The sequence below is a fragment of the Onychomys torridus genome, chromosome 1 (genome assembly GCF_903995425.1).
Source record: "Onychomys torridus chromosome 1, mOncTor1.1, whole genome shotgun sequence".
NCBI lineage: Eukaryota > Metazoa > Chordata > Mammalia > Rodentia > Cricetidae > Onychomys > Onychomys torridus.
The window spans coordinates 53,736,360-53,753,390 of NC_050443.1; the positions used below are offsets into that span (position 1 = coordinate 53,736,360).

Here is a 17,031-nt window from a genome sequence, read left to right on the forward strand (position 1 = left end):
GGCCTGGGGGGTGCTGTGGAGCCTGAGCTCTCCTCCAGGCAGTGGCGCTTCTGCAGGCTGTCTGGGACTGGGGGGGGGCAGGGGGCAAAGCAGAAATGGACTGCATTTGGAAGACACCGCTAAACCTGCATGCATGGGACTCCCGTTGCCTTGCCCAGAGGGTGTCTGTGCCAGTGGAGAGGAGTGGAAGATCCCATGGGAAGCACAGCACAAAGGACATGAGATGGGTGTTCAAAGAAAAACAAAACAGGTTGTCTTGGCTCCCAGTTTGGGAGTTTCCACTTTGGGCCTCGGGAAGGCATGCTGAATGGCATGGTGGGAGCATGTGGCACCGTCAACAGCTTACTTCGAGGCCAGGAGACAAAGGAGGAAAAGAGAAGAGTCAGAGTCTCAAGTCCCAAGGACATAAGGACCACCAGGCTCCACCTCCTAACGCCTTCCCTGGGACAGTTGGAAACCATTCTGTCTCCACACCACTGCAAGAATTGCCTGATTTCTTTATCCCCTGAGATAGCACAGAGTCTATCCTGAACAAGCACATTTAACTGACAGATCCCACCCCTAGCCATGGAGTGAACAGCAATTGTTAGCTGCTGAGAGGAGAGAGTTTCCTCTAAGGGTGTATCCCTTGGTAAGTTGACTAGCGGAAGACCACGTGCCCAAGAATATTTATATTTGAAAAATACAAATTGGTCTTGAAAGACACAAATTTGGGTGGGTAAGGAACCGGATTGGGGAGGGGTGAATATGATCAAAACAGGTAGGAAATGCCAAAGAGCTGGGAGAAAAAAAGAAAAGAAAAAAAAAAAAAAAACTTTGGGTCTCAGGCTGGAGGGATTTCTCAGTGGTTCAGAATGCTTATTTTCCTACAGATAACTTAAAGTTGGGTTCCTGGCACCCATGAAGGGAGCTCACAACATCCTGTGACTCCAACTCCAGGGCACCTGACGCCCTCTTCTGGCCTGTGTAAGCACCTGCACACATGTGTACATACTCACAGACACATACATAAACATAAATAATTTTCTTTTTTTAAAGTTGAGTCCCCTCTCAAGACAGTACCTATCCCTAGCAGAGATGCTGGGGAAATTCCAGGGCCTGGTACCCCTCCCAAATTATATTCAGTTGTGCTCTTAAGTGACAATGATAGCCTGGTCCTTTCACATGGAGAAACAGGTGGCCAGATGAAAATTCTTGCTGCCACAAGGCGAAGAACAGGGCTAGAGAGGCACTCCCTGCTTTCGGAAGGCCACAGGGTCTCCGACCTGGAGATGCTATGCTCTGGGCAGTCTGGCTGAGTGCCTGCCTCAGTATGCCAGGGCTGCTCTGGGAGCAAGCTTCTCTGCTGTGATCTGCACAGTTGTTGGGTTTGGCCGACCAGGCTTGAAAGGAAAACTTTTGAGCCCTGGATTGGAGACAGTCAACTCTCCGCAGACAAACTTACACTGCCCTCGGAAGCCTCGGTTCAAGAGAACAATAAGTGTATGCAGAGCCTGTTAGTCTGGGACCTAAGTATTTGAGAAGAACACCCCCCCACCCCCCATCCCGTAGCCCAACGGGAACCTGCGAACAGCTATAACCAGGAGCTTTTTGACCAAAGGGATCTGCAGCCTCTGGCTGCCAGGGTGACTGAGGAATTAAATTAGTCCCCCTCACCTGCTTCAGGAAAGCCAGATTCTGAAGCTGGGCTGTCTTGCTGCCTGTCTGAGCCGCCATGTGACTTCAGGGCATAGAACCTACCCCCCGCCCCTTTTCCTCACAGCCTCCTTCTCCCTAGTCTTCCCTCCCACCGCGGAGTCCTCAACGCAGACATAGCCTGCAGCTTGTGTGGCCCTGCAATGAGACTGTGATAGCTCTTAAGAGAAATTGGATCAAACCCCAGAATTCTTACCCCCAAAGAGCCAGACGGGCAGGCTTGTGGGGTGGGGTGGGCCGGAGGAATCCGGTTGACTAAAAACACTCCCTCTGGCATATTTGTGTCACCCAGATGTTTCTCAGGGGAAGTTGCCAGTCCCGTAAAGACCACAAAGGCAGAAGAGCTAGGGAACCTTGGAGAGGAGACATGTTCCTCCTGGAAAAATAAGTGACCGAATCAAGGGAGATCACCACTCTGAAGTCTTTCCAGGATGGGCCTTGGGAGTACAGCCTCTGCCTCAACACCAGAGGGCTCGGCCCGCGCGCCCCAGGGACCACAGTATCTCTGTCTCACTAAGTTGGTAGCTGTGGCCCCGGAGGCAGCTTTAGGCCCGCAGGATCTCGGTTCGTGGGAGAGATCTCTGTTGTTGCAAACGGGGCCAAGTTCTCGAGAAGCAGCCCGGTGCTTAGAGATGGTGCGGGAGGGGGCACCCAGCAGAGTCCAGATAGGTGGCCCAGGTCCAAGGCGGGCGTGATCCTTGAGGTGCCGCTGTGGAAGTGGGTCATTCGCCCCAGAGCCTGACAACCCCGAGAAGGCTTTTCAGTTTTCTGTACCGGCGAGACATCTGAGGTGGGGGGAAATGAGCCAAGGGGTGTCGGTGGCGGCTTTGGGGCGGTAGTGTTGTTGCAAAGGGAGGCTGGCGTTTGTCTCCAAGGTCTTTCAACTTGGATGAGATGCTGATGGGGGAGGATTAGAGTACTCTGAGATCCTCGTCCCCTGAGCGCCTTAGCCACCCGGGTGAGTGGGGAGTGGCAGTTAGATCGGAGCCGGGGACGCGCCCTGCACTAGCGGGCCCCCGGTTCCCCAGGTCCCCTTGGCCACCGGCCCGGCAGCCTGGGCCGCCTCTCCTCACTCCCTCCCGCCCGCCAGGATGAAACCCGAGCTCGGGAGGGCGGGGCGCGCGGCGGCGGGGCGCGGGGCCGCGGCGACATTGGCGGGGGAGCGAATGATGGATGGCGAGGGCGGGGCCCGGGGCGGGGGAGGCGGGGGCAGGGACGACGACACTGGGCTCCCTTGGCGGAGGTGGACCGGGCCTCCCGGCTCGCTGCTCCCGCCGGCCGAGGGAGGCTGCCTCTTCTCCGCAGCGTGATTGATTTTCCCCCCTCCTTTTCTTCTAAACTTCTTCCAGGGAGAGGCTAGTGGTAACAGGCCGAGCTGGATGGATGGGTATGGGGAGAGGAGCAGGACGTTCAGCCCTGGGATTGTGGCCGACCCTCGCCTTCCTTCTCTGCAGCTTCCCCGCAGGTAAGGCACAGTTTTCTGGCCGGGGGGGACAGCCAGCCGGACCCGCTCCTGGGCCTCCCTGCGCGAGTTGGGGCCCCCAGTTCGCCAGCCCCTTAGGAACCCAGATTCCCATTCCCACCGGTCTTTGTCCCGTACCCCGCATAGGGAGCGATGAATGTCCAAAGAGACCTGGAGGTGAGGGAACTCCTGCCGAGCTCCAAAGAGCAGGAGCGGGTGCAGAGATCTGCAGAGCTGGGGATGATGCCTCTCTGCCCCCCTCCCTCCTTCCGAGAAATGGGGTGCCCTGGACGCCTCTTGGGTGCTCCAAAGGAGAGGGGAAGGGGAGGCTCGGACTCCGCACCAGGGGCACTTTCCCCAGCTCCTCGCCCACCAGTTTGTAAACCTGTTGGTTGCCCAGGGGTGGAGCTGGGGGCGCTGGGGAGGTCCCAGACTAGTCCCCGACCGCCCCGTCCCGCCCCCACGCTGGCCCACGCGGGGAAGCCCACGGACACAGGCTCAGAAGCGTTAATTCCTGTTTGATAACATTCTGCGTCGCCCCCCTGTTTGTTTTTATTGTGCCAGAAAGCGAGAGAATTTCAGAATTAAAGCTGAAAAAGCCCATCTGTTTCCAATGAATCCCCCATAGTTTTTCACAATGTTTTTGGCAGATCGCTGCTTTCAAATTCCTCCGAGCCCGGACCTCTTGTTTTTGTTGGGGGAAGGGAGACCAACTCCACAGAGAAGCGTTTGTTCCTTCCCAAACGCTCCGGTTTCTTTACTTTTTTTCCCCTTGAGGGGGGGGAGGGGAGGAGGAATGAACGAAGGTTAAATCACCAGTCTGTTTTCTTTATAATGTTTCGTAAAACTTTATTTCATTTTTATTCCATGCCTCTCGGAGTCTGAAAAGGCCAGTTAAACGCTTTCCACACGTTTTTCTCTTTTTAAAATACAAATAAACAGTGTCACGACCAAATGGTCCTCCTTGTAAGGCGGCGGGATCTCCTGGCAGTTTCCATTGTGTTGTGGGGTTCAGAGGTGTCTTTGAGCAAAAAATTCCAGCTTGTCTCGCAGCGCGGCTAGATGTGGTTCTGCGCAGCAGAAATTTGCAAGAAACGCTTTGAGTTAGGACTGGGACTGGGTTGTTTTGATTTCCTCTTCAGCCAACTGGGTTTCAAGGAACTGACAGAACAGGGCAGGCAGTCCAGGCTAGGCCTGGCTGCAAGCTGGCATTCCCTGGGAGCACACAAACTATGGGGTAAGGGTGAGTTTACTCTCTTGTCTCAGCTGAGCTGCGGGGGGGGGGGGGGGGGGGGGGTGCAGTACCTACATAACCAAAGCGTCCCTGCTCCCTCAGCGGCTGCCAGACCCAGGAGCATCCTAGACTTTCAAAACCTTTTTCTGAGACTCTCTCCAGAAGAGGTAGATCCCTGCCCAGGATCAGAACGAGGGGTCAGGGGTGTCAGTATGTCCCAGCAGCCCTCATACTGCAGACACCCTGGAAATATCAAAACCCCGCAGTAGCTCCAGCAGGGGAGAACCTCCCCCCACTATCGTGTTTTTAAAACCCAAGTTTTCTTCATCTAAATCAGTGGTTCTCAACCTTCTTAATGCTGCGCCCCATTAACACAGTACCTCATGTTGTGGTGACCCCAAGCCATGAAATGATTTTCGTTGTTACTTCATAGCTGTGAGTTTGCTACTGTTATGAATCGTAATGTAAATATCTGTGTTCTGATGATCTTAGGCGACCTCTGTGAAAGGACCGTTCGAGTCCGGGAGTGGGGGGGGGGGGGGGGGGGGGGGGGTCGCGACCCACAGGTTGGGAGACTCTGCTCTAAATGTTCTATTTGAAAGACTGATTTTGTTCCTTCCCAGGAATTTATAAAAAGAATTGAGTTAAAATTTAAAAAAAAAAAAATCAGAAAGAAAAAGAATTTCAGAGAAGCGGCAGCGTGCTGTTGTGTTCGTCTTGGTTTGGTCCGGATAAAGATCCAGCCCAGTGGAAGTTTTATCAGATGGGTTGGTAAATGGCTTTTGTCCCTTGGCTGCAGTGGGGGATGTGATCTCAGCTCTGTGCTGAAATTGAGAAGGGGGGGCTCCTAGGGCTCTTAAAACAACACCTTCCTGCTCTTAAAGCTGCAGCGCCTCTGGAGCTGGAAGGTGAGGGAAGGAAGGGCCTGCAGTTCTCTGTTTTGTTTTTTGGGGTTTTTTGTTTGTTTGTTTGGTTGGTTTTGTTTTGGTTTGGTTTGGTTTTCTTTGGGTTTGGTTCTTCGAGACAGGGTTTCTCTGTGTAGCTTTGCGCCTTTCCTGGAACTCACTTGGTAGCCCAGGCTGGCCTCAAACCTATAGAGATCCGCCTGCCTCTGCCTCCTGAGTGCTGGGATTAAAGGCGTTTTAAAGGGGTTTTCTGAAGTAGGCAGGAGCTGCAAGGGATGGGGGGTTGAGATGTGTGATGTTTCCCCATTCATTTCTTTGTCTTAAAAACTTGTGTTTGTTCTTTTTTTTTTTTTTTTTAAGTGTCCACAGCATAGTGTGAGGCATACTAGTGGGTTATATAATTCACAACTCAAATTCCGCCACTTTGGTGTCCAAGAAACCCATTTCTTTTTGGCTTCAGGGCTGGTAACTAAACCCTGGCAGATGGAGCTGATAGCCGGGTTGTGTCATGCCAACTGGCTAAGGTTTCCCCGCACTGGAGCCCTTTAACAGTTGCGTCTAGTCAAAACTGCCCACCTCTGTGAAAACTGAGCTGCCGCCCACCAACAACCAAATAAACTGAGGGTTTAGGAATGTGAGTGTTCAAGAGACCTGGAGCAAAAAGACAGTTTCCTCCGTCGGGAAGAGATAGATGTGTGATTTCCACAGCAGAGGTGCACTGTCACGGCCTCTTGACATATTGGTCCAGCAAACAGGATGCCCCAGAGTAAAAGTCAGAAAGCCTGGAGTTCTGGTAGACAGTTGGGTGGACATTAGGGACAAAAAGAAAGCCGTGGCCTCACCCACCAAAGACAGGTGGAAACTGGCCGAGCAGCCCTGTGAAAGCATAGGTTTGTTCAGAGCTTGCCTGCTTGAATGGCTGCCAGCAGTAAGCGGGAGTGCAAATTACATTGGACATAGTTATGTGGAGAAAGATGCCTTCACTCTGCCAGACTGAGAGCGTTTGTGTGTTTGGAGTGTTTCCCGTGTACTTACTTACTGTGTATGGCTGACTTCCTGAGTCCCAGCCTCAGCGACAGCTTTCAAAGCCTTCAGCCTGCACAAGAGAGGAGCTGGAGGGGTGTCTGTTTGAATACTGTTCTAGGATAGAGGCTGGGACAGAATGGCTGTATCTACCCAAGCGGGTTTGGGAGGGGGGATGGGAAGGGGAGGCCGGAAAAAACTCCTTAGAAGAGTTTTCCACAAATAGCATCCTCTTCGGAACACAGTAAATAGATACATTTTAAGCTGTGAGGCCATTGTGACTTATTTAAACAGACTTCCAAGAGAAACCCATCCAAGGCGTGGTGTGTGCACGTTGGCATGTCTCCCATAGCTATTTGTGCGCTGCTCTAGCAGGGTTCTCAGAGTGTGGGCCATGGACCAGCAGCATCAGCCTCCCCCCAGGAACCTCCCCACAGCTGGTCTAGCGAAGCAGATGCTGCAGGGCAGGCCTAGCCCTCAGTATTCTGACAAGCCCTCCAGGGAGTTCTGATGCTTCATTTGAAGGGCTAGCTTCTAAGGAGGGTGCAGCCTCTCTTCCTTGTTTCTTTACCTCGTCTATGTTTTATTTGATTTTTAAATTTTCATTTATTTTTATTTATGTGACTGTGTGGGTATGTCTGCATGTGCACCATGTGGATGTAGTGCCCACAGAGGCCAGAAGAAAGCATGGGAGTCCCTGGAACTTGCCTTATTTGTTTTTATAAACTGTCCTGTGTAGGGACTGGGACCTGAAGCCTGGTCCTCTGCAAGAGCAGCAAGTGCTCTTAACGCCTCGGCCGGTTCTTCAGCTCCTCCCTTAGGCTTTAGAACTGCACCTGTTGTAGACCTGTCAGTCTTCAAGTGGGGAAACTGAGCCTTAGAGAAAGTAAGGTTCCCAAAGTATCTAAATATGGCTGTAGAGATGAGAATATTTTTAACTGAACTGCTGTGTAAGAATGCAGAACTAAGTAAGCCTGCTTGCCATATACAGCTGTGTCTCTGAGTTAGGCTTTGTGTCCCAAAAGGAGAGTGTATTAGCCCATTTCAGTTGCTATAACAAAATACCACAGAGTTTGAGGGTTATAAACAACAGACATTTGCTGATTAAGGCTGTGGTGGCTAGAGAATCAGAGATCAAGGAACCAGCCACTGTGGTTACCTAGTGAGAGGACCTTTCTAGTCCGTGTGTCCTGTGCCTTTTACAAGGTCCCCCCAAGGCAGAAGGGATGGAAAGCTGATTGATTCTCTGGGGTCTTTTTCATAAGGGCACTTTCATGAAGGCTCTACTCCCGTGACATGATTACTTCCTAAAGTCCTGGCTCCTATTTAACACCATCACTTTGAGGATTAGGGCTTAGCTGTGAGTTGGGGGGGTGGGGGGCTGCAGGCTGCAGAAGAGGGAAGAAGATGATGTCCAGTTACAAGAGGCAGGTGCTAGCAGCCAGGGTATATGATCCCTAGGGGCAGGTATTTGGCTTCCTGGGAGAGTACAGATATCCTAGAGTTCCCATGGCCCCCCGAGGATCTGGGGGTACACTGGAGAGAAAGGGAAAGGTTCTCTGGTTTTCTGGTGGAAGGAGGGAGCCTCTTCAAGGTTTGGGGAAATTGCTAGTACTCACCCTGTACCCAAAGGAGGGGATCTTGGGAAAGTGGAAGGGTAGGAGACGTAACCCATGGGCCTAAGTAAGGCTTGAGATGGGGAAGAGAAGACTCTGGGGTCCTGCAGAGGCAAATGAGTAAGACTGGGAATATGTTGGAGGGACTGCAGTTCCCGCCAAAAATCCTGCCTTTGGTGGACTATGCAAGGGCTGTGCTCTGCACTCTACCTTCAGCTTTGCGTTGAGTGCCAACTTAGTGCCATAATCTTTTGCTACTGTGCTGACATGCACCCTGAAGGCCCTTTTTCGAGTGGCCCACTCATACCAGTTTGCCCTAGACTTTCTTAGTCTGAAAGTCAAGACTCCCCAAACGTCTCCCGGGGTCCCAGGCACACCAGGATGTGGCCTCCCCAGTGGCAAACGCTCCCCACCCGTGTCAGGGACCTCACCACCCAGAAGCGTGGAGACATCCCTGCAAAATGGTCTCCATGCAGGCCAGTCGCCTAGAGCTGGGAGTCCTTCCTCTTTCTTCCCCTTTTTGTTGTCACATTGCTAGAGCCACAGCGTGAACAACAACCCCAGGAGCGACCTCAGTGTCCCACTCCAATCCCGTGCCAAATGGACCGCACTCAGAATCTCATGGTCTTGTTTGTAGCATTCAGGGGGTGCATCTTCGATTTCTGGCCCTGTGCTCTTACCGCTCTTCATTTCCAAAGATCCAGCACATCCCAGCCCCCTCCCCTCTGTATCCCATGCCCTTTTCCCATGGGATGCTCCATGCCTTGTCTTGCACCACCCGGTTCTGAGTTGAACACTCACCCCTCTGCCCAAAGTCCAAATTCATTGCAACCTACTGTGGTCCAAGCAGACTTTGGGGTGCCCAAGGCGCCTGCCACTTTAGCCTCACAGAGCCGTGCGTTCCCCCTGGTTCCATGGACTCACAGGTCTTTAACTTTTATCTTTTCAGTCTCTGATTGTGTATGTTAAAGGTGGGAGCCATTTCTGCCCGTCTACACCGATCCTACCCCCGCACCCCCAAGCTCTTCCAGCATAGTCCTGAAGCTACAAAGCCCTAGGGTGTGTGTGTGTGTGTGTGTGTGTGTTTCTTTTGATTCTAGCTTTTGTTCAAAGGACAAAGACCACAGGACGTGCCCCCCCCAAGACATCCCACATATCCCTCAAATATTGTTTCTGATTATACAAGCAGTAGACATTAAAAAAAAAATGCAAAGACCAAAAGGGACTAAAAATCCAAAAGTCTGGCCTCTCACAGGCAATTCCTGATTAACATTTTAACAGCGTCCTTCAAGACCTAATACCTTCATAGTTCCCTTTCTCAGATATGGTTGTCTGAAGAAGGAAAATAAATTTAAGAGTTCTTCTGTGGCTTGCATGGCCACAGGGTACTAGGAGTCTCCAAGTAAGTCCTCAGGAACCATCATACCTGACAAAAAGAGTTTGCATGGTGTTACACAGGCTGTTACCAAGCCGAGCCCAATAGCCGATGCCAGACTCCTGCCCTTTCCAGATTTTGGATAAACACAGTTGTTAAAATTGGCTGTGTAGACTGTTCAAGTCTGCTGTTGAGCCTGTGGGGCTCCAGCTGTGGGGCTGGGGTAAGAAAGAACTGTGTGAGACTATGACACTGAAGCGACCCCCAGTTCCCACAGAGGCAGCGCTTTCTCTACCTCCAAAGGCCCATCCTGCCCTCCGACATTATCTGTGTCCCAGAGAGGAAGATGGTGCCATCGCAGGTCAGGAAGACAGGCCAGCGGGGGTTTACTAATGTCCTTATTGTGTGCCCTCCTGGACGAAAACGCTGGGACACCTGGACATTCACTCCATTGCTGTCTCTGAACCCCACCCCATTCAGGAAGGATTCAGGGTTGTGCCTCCCACCTGGGTACCAGCCTGGCGTGTGCTCTTTCAGCACCTGCAGATGGCAGGGAGGGAGAAGGTGGGCCTCCACAGTGGGTTCTTTCTTTTTTTCTTTTCTTCCCCTCCACCGTGTGTGTGTTGACCTGCAGCTGAGCAGAAAGGTCCAGCATTGCTGGAGGCAGAGTCAGGATGGAAAGCTATCAGCTCAGGTGTGAGCCCCGGGTCAGAAACTGAAACACCACATCTCTCACCTGCGGCTTCATTGTCCTGGGAATTCCATACTACTGACCTTCTGGTGCTCAGGGCTGTTTTATCCCTCCCCAAAGCAGGATGTTCCTGATGTGTGTGTGTGGGGGTGGGGGGTCTCTTTACTCAGCCTGTTCTCGGTCTTGAATTGACAGGCTGCCTGTAGAGGGCTAATTCATAGCTTTCACACCACCCTGTTGCCCGGGAACTGGTTCCACATGGCTCCCGTGGGAGCCGGGGGAGGGTAGCCTGTTTGGAAAGCTGAGGTGTGCCTTTCTCCTTGGCACTCAACAAGGGTGCTTGTAGCAACTTGGCATGTGTGGAGGCTGAGGCAGGGCAGCCCTGGCTGGGTGTGACTGAGGGGGGCAGTACTGTCCTGCCCCGGCTCTGGGAGTGGCACTCAGCCAGCACCTCTGCCCAGGCTGGCTAGGCAGTGAGTTCACCCGCCAGGACCCAGCCCCCCAACATTTCTGCCTTCTCTTCCTAGGCCACCTGAGGTTTTCCCAAAAGCTCCCTTCTTGCACCCACTCTGAAGGAAGCCTGGACGGTTCCCAGTGGAGCTGATGGGTGGGAGGGCACAGTGCAGCGGAGTGGCAGCTCTGGGGCCCTTAGGCTGCCTGGGCCAGGAATGTCACACAGGAGCGCCATCCCTTCTAGCTACGGTGATGAGTTAAATGAGGTAGACTGTGCAGCACCTGGCCAAAACTCGAGTCTGCTGGGTGTGTCCCTCTCGGTATCTGAGGCCAAACACCTGGGTGTTTACACCAGGATGATTGAGTGAAATTCCTGCGAGAGTGACGCCAACAGACAGCCTCAGGCATCCATTCTTGTCCCAAAACACCCCCACCCCACCCGCCTCCACGCACACCTAGATTCGTTGCTATGGGATCAGCCGGAGAGCCAGGCTCTCCTACTCTATGAGAGCAGTTGGCCCTGCTACTTGGTGACCTGTCCCCATTCCCATCAGGATTGTGATGTGACTTTTTTCCAGAGGTATATTGGGGGGGGGGGGGGGGGACCCGAGGGTGCTCTCCAGACTGGGTGTGCAGTGAGGAAGGGAACACGGACTTCAAGCCTCAGGGTTGGCCTCTCCCCGAGGCTGGCAGACTTCCGATAGTGGCTTCCCCCTTTTTCTTCCAGCCGCCTGTGGCCTAGTTGAAGCTCTTGCCTCTTAAGTTACAACTGCTTACTAAAATAGTATTCTGATGCTGCCCGGGGGCTTTCTGCAGGAGCTCCCTGGCTGAAATCATCAGGCCGGCGCTTCTTTCGTAGGCCGGCCAGCAAAGGGAACTCCCTTCCCCCTCCCTCAGGCATTTCCACCCAGGGAGCTAAACTTGGGGAATCGGGAGGTAGGCTCCTAAAGGAGGCGAGGCACTGTAAGACGCGCCGCGGGAAGCAGCTTCCCCCGCAGGGGCCCGAGTGACAAAGGAGCTGCCCCGCTGGGCTTAGTACCTCAGAGCTGCACGTAGGCAGAGATGCTGGAGGCTGGGGCGGAAGGGCCGCGGTGGAAAGGACAGCAGTGGGACTCCAGGGAGCCTTCCCTTTTTCATCTAGTGCCCCCTGGTGGCAGGATCCAGCGGGATGGCAGATGGCAAAGGGAATTCAAAGGATTCCCGCTCCCACCCAGCAAAGGGCAGTGATTTGAAATCGGGCACTATTTTCTTGATGCCATTCTCCAGCCTGCTCACTCACCCCCGGGCCAGCCAGGTATTTATTTGCCTCTTGTCAGGGAAACGCTGCTTCCCTCGTACCATCATGCCTCCGTCCAAACTCAGTCGAAACATTCTAGACGTCGGCCCCGCCTAAGCACAGAGTGTGTTCCGAGAACAGCATTCATCCCTGTTCCCAGTACACGGCAGGATCCAGAACTCTGAGCAAGTAAATCAGTTCAGACAGTCACCGTGCAAGCAGAGTTGAAAACATCTTGTAGTCTAAGGGATGCTTACCGCTTTAAGAGAAGGCACGGCTGTCTCCCCCCCCCCCCCCCCACCCCCATCTCACCCTGCCCCTCCCCTAGGCCCTGAAACCTGATCTAATCCCTTTGCACGAGGGTAATTTATTGGTCTATTGGGCTTTTCTTGGTGGCAAATTACATTGTCTTTATTCCTGGGCTCAGGCCCCAGAGCGACTCACCACATTCCTAAAACTCCTTTCTCATGGTTGATCCTTCACACCCCCTCTGGGCCCCGGCAAAATAAGTTTTATTGGGATGCTTTGTCATGCAAACAGGGTGGTAATAAGCAGGCTATTATTCTGAAAGATTGGGCTTGGTTAACAGTTCAAAGGAGGGCTACGGAACAAACGGAGTGATGGCTGTACTGGGCCGTAGGTATTTTTTTCATCCTGCTGGTTGGTGTTCTGGGATCCTTGCATTGCCTTTCTGTTTCCCAGAGGTGCTGATTGCCACCCACAGAAAATAATTTAAGATGAACCTGAGCCATGTTCCCTCTCCACCTTGGCTCAATCCACAAGGAAGGCAGGCACCGTGGAGCTGTCTCAAACATGTGATTGGCTAGCTATGGGCAAATATGTGGAAACCCCAGGTTTCCACCAGAGACAGAGTTGGACACAGGTGTTGAAGGGAGGTGGGGTGGGCATGGCTTCTGAAATCTCAAACTATGCTTTAACTGTGGAATAGGGCAGTGAGAGGGTTGTCAGGATAGAGATGGGCAAGTCCTGTTCTTGGGAGATTGACAGGCAAATGGAGAAAGATGGGTCCTGGTAGCCACCTTCTAGAGGCACTGAAGCTGGACAGGCTACCCGAGGCTCTCAGAGGAACAGCTGCAGGGTCAGGCCAGAGAAGGCATCACCGGGGAGGAAGCCTGGGTGTGCCTCTGTATACATCAAGTGACAAATGTGGGCAGTTACGTTTTAGCCTAGATCTGTGTGGCTCTAGAACAGGGCATAGAGGAAACTCCCTGAGAGGCAGCTGGAAGTGTCCAGAACAGGAAAAGCCAGCTCGCCCTGGCAAAGGTGTGTTTCATGAGGACAACGGCAGATGTCAGCCACCTTAAGAAGTGAGCATTGCAAAGCCGAGGAGTGGTGCAATCACTGGTGTTTGGGAAACGCAAACGGTAGGATCCAGAGTTCAAGGCCAGCCTCAGCTACATAGTGAGTTCAAGGCCAGCCTGGGTCTCCTGAGACCATCTAAGTGTTCAGGCACAAAGGGACCCTAGGTGACTCACCCTGAAGCAGTGGCCCTACTGGCCCAATCAGAAATGGACGAATAGTTCATGTGATTGCTGGGGAATCCCAAGCTGGGCACCAAGGGCCTCCTCTACCCAGGCTGGTCTGGAAGCCCATCTTTTTGTGCAAACATTAGCCTTAGTCCCACTTATTAAACCAAGTCCTCTGCCCTGCATCCTGGGATTTTAGGACAAGTTCAGGGATTTCCTGTTGTTAAGTCCGTGTAGATCCACTGTCCTTGCAAGCTTCTGGCTTCTCCTGTTTGTCCTGGTGTTATTTCTCTGGACAGCAGCTAATCCTAAATTAGTTGGTGGACTCCAAAAGCTTGGGTTAAAACAAAGTGTGCAGAGCACACAATGCCTCCCAACCAGCTTTGAGGAGTGTCAGGCTCTGTGAGGTAGGTGCCTTTGTACTTGGGTGAGGTCGAGCATCAGGCAGTGAGTCAAAGGGACCCCCAAACATCCTCAGCCCCAGAATGACTAGGAAAAGAAAAACTGGAGAAGTGTCTCAGAAGATTGAAGGTGCTTACTCCCAAGACCTCAGTTATAGTCCCAGAACCCACATGGTAGGATGGCGACTCCTGCAGACTATACCTCAGACCTCCACACATGTGCTACAGCATGGACACACACACACACACACATGCGTGCATGATATATGTAAAATATCTTTCTTAAAAAGAAGAAATAGGAAAACATTTTAACTACTAATCATTATCCACTCTGGGCATATTGGCCACCAGGTGAGGTGAGGCCACTTTCTTAAGTTGAATCCCCAGGAAAGAACAGTGACCTGCCACGGTCGGGCAGTGAGACCCTTCCTGCCATGCGGAGAGCACTGAGGAGCTTGCTCAGAAAGTCTGGCTTCCCCTGTTTGCACAGCTGCTGTACGATTTGTTACACACACTCAAACACTTCTGCTTTCCATGAAGACTGGCCTCAGAAGTCCCGGATTACTGTCTGGAATCTCTTGCTTAAATATATATGTGATATGTATATATCACATTTTTTTTTTTTTTTTGAGCTGCGGATTGAACCCAGGGTCTTGCGCTTGCTAGGCAAGCATTCTACCACTGAGCTAAATCCCCAACCTGTATATATCACATTTTAAAAAGCAGCCTTTCGGGGGGACTTCTGATAGGGGACCCCACAGCTTTTGCTTTTGATGCTGCACCAGGTTGCCTGTAGGTCCCTGACCTCTAAGAGGCCTGTAGTTGGTGATTTAATGCGGTGGACATGGTGTGCAGGCTGATGCCTCTGTGGAGGTCAGGGGCCTTTCAGCTTACTGCCTGTGACGACAGTCCAGTCTTAGCGTCTTTGAGGTCCTTCCCCAAGGTCCTTGAGAAATGGCAGCTGTATGTAGATCATTTCAGGCTGACAGACCCCAGAGAGTCATGTTACCATCTGAAGAGGTAGCAGAGGGCACTCCCTGGACACACCCACTTCTGGCCCCGACTTATCACTGTCAGTATCATCTTGCAGGCTGTTGCCCTGCTCAGAGCTCTAATGTCTCCATCCACAGTGAGAGAGTTCAGCCTTTTTCTGAGGCTCCAAGGAGGATTCTTAAGGCTGGCTTAAGGCCTGGGAGCTTTGGGGCAGCAGGGGGAACCTCAAGAGTCAGAGGTAGGTCATCTCTCAGCAGTGTCTGCTTCAGGCGGCCCTCCACAAGCCTTCCTGCCGGGAAGGCGGGAAGGCGCAGAATCAATTTGTGCTGTGACTACAGAGCCGCCAAGTGGCCCTGGGGAACTGATCGTCTCAGATGGCGTCTTGAGGGAGGACTTGTAGTGAATGCATTTTTGAGAAGCATAGAATGGGGCTGAGGAGATGGCTTAGTAGATAAAGTGCTTGTCCTGTGAGCCCGAGGACCTGAGTTCAGATGCAGAGCATTCAAATAACAGCCAGGCACAGTAGAGCGTGTCTGAAGCCCTGGCTCTGGAAGGATGTGAACAGGTGGGTCCTGAGGGAACATCATGTTCCATGTTTAGGGAGAGACCTTGTCTCAAAAACTATGATAAAGCACCTGAAATCAACCGCTATACTGCACGAACCCACATACGCACTCATACACAGGGGTGGAGGTGGGAGATACCTGCCTACAAATACTATACACATGCATACCTCACAGGAAGGGAGGGAGGGAGGGAGGGAGGAAGGAAGGAAGGAAGGAAGGAAGGAAGCAAGGAAGGAAGGAAGGAAGGAAGGAAGGAAGGAAGGAAGGAAGGAAGACAGAATGATGCATAAAGAAGGTCCCACAACCAGTGCACATCTGAAGCACACTTGTGACTTTGTGACCTAGGGCAGCTCCACCCCCGCAGCCTCCCACTGGTAAAATGAAGATTAAAAAAAAAATTCCTGCCTCCAGGGTAGCAGTGAAGGCCTAAGATGAAAGCAGTTTGGTTTTTGAGGGGGGAGAAGACAGCAGATCGGGAACTGGCAGTGGTGGTTGCTTCCTGCCTGGGACAAGGAAGCGGAGGAGAGAAAAGCTGTTCAAGGCCTGTGCGCCTTTTTTGCCTGTCGCTGGAGGGCAATAGTAATCCTGGAGCCACAGCAAAATTAAAGGCGGTGTGGACACATCTGGTGCGTGGTGAATCCCCAAGTCACACCAGTAGTGCTAACGATGGTTGAACAAAGCTCGCAGCACAAACTTCTTCCAAGGAGCCTTTTTCTTGAGTTCTGCAGACTTGCCCAGTCAGCACCTCTGGCCCTGCCCCCACCCCCCTGCATGACTGTGTCTCAAGGCGGTCACGCAACTGCGGGTTTGACCTGGATGCATGCCCCAAACTCTGTGAGACTAACTAGGTATTGCCTGTGACACTAATCTGTCACTTGCTGTTTGCTTGACACTCAGTCTCTCCCCCCAGTCTCTCTGGGTGGAGAAATCGCAAGTGTCCCCATTTTTCTTTCTTGTAGAGAGCCCAGGGTCTCTTCATTTGCTCACTAGCAAAGACAAAATAGACTTTGCACGTTCAGGACCCGGCCCTTCTGGTTGCTCCATCCTTTGAGTGGGGGTGGAGTTTTGGGGAGCCACGGAAACTCCAGGGAGGGTAGGGTTGTGGAAGCAGGAAATGGGTGCCCTGAATCAGGCTGGGGCATAGGTCACCTGGGCTGACGGGGCAAGAGCTTACTCACTACATTTTGGATGACACCCTGTCTTTCTGCAGAGCCAATAATGCCAGGCCTGGGCCTGGAGTGATGGAATACCAGAGCATGTAAGGCTAAAGCTGTCTAGACCTTTGATACCTGGCTAGATGAGACCTCCATTGATAATGGCTGCTTATAAAGAGGACCCAGGCAGGAAAGGAGGGAGGGTAACCAGTCAGTGCAGGCCCTGTAACAACACCACCGGGCAGCAGTCATACACAGTTCCCATTTACTTCTCATGGTTCTAGAAAGAGGGTCAACACAACCAGCTTGGGTTCCAGGGAGGGCCTCTCCCTGGCTTGCAGATTGCCGACTTCTTTAACGTCTTCTTGTAGTGGGAAGAGAGATAGCCAGCTCCAGTGTTTCTCGTAAGGGCACTAAATGGCATGATGAGACCCCCATCTTCATAATGTCGTCTAAGCCTAGACACGTCTCAAAGGCCATAATTGAAAGGCTCTTATCTTGGGGACTGGGCCTCATTGGGGGGGGGGTTCAATCGATAGCACACACCCTGGTGAAAGGGAGGTGGAAAATGAAGCGACAGGCTGGCGACATCAGTGCTTGTGGAAAGTGTGGCTCTGGGGTGGTCCAGGAGGAGTATGAATGGTCACTGGATTGAAGGAGCTGCCCAACTGGGGTAATATGGGTCGGGGTGGGCGGGGGA

The 17,031-nt window shown here is 52.5% G+C and overlaps 1 protein-coding gene across 1 annotated transcript in view; it reads left to right on the forward strand.

Moving 5' to 3' along the window:
- Positions 1–17,031, forward strand: part of Rgma (repulsive guidance molecule BMP co-receptor a) — a 46,202-nt gene that overhangs the window by 14,307 nt on the left and 14,864 nt on the right. Inside the window, exon 2 of the mRNA XM_036191223.1 lies at positions 3,045–3,160. Within this exon, the coding sequence (XP_036047116.1) occupies positions 3,045–3,160 (116 nt within the window). The remainder of the gene's footprint in view (positions 1–3,044; positions 3,161–17,031) is intronic.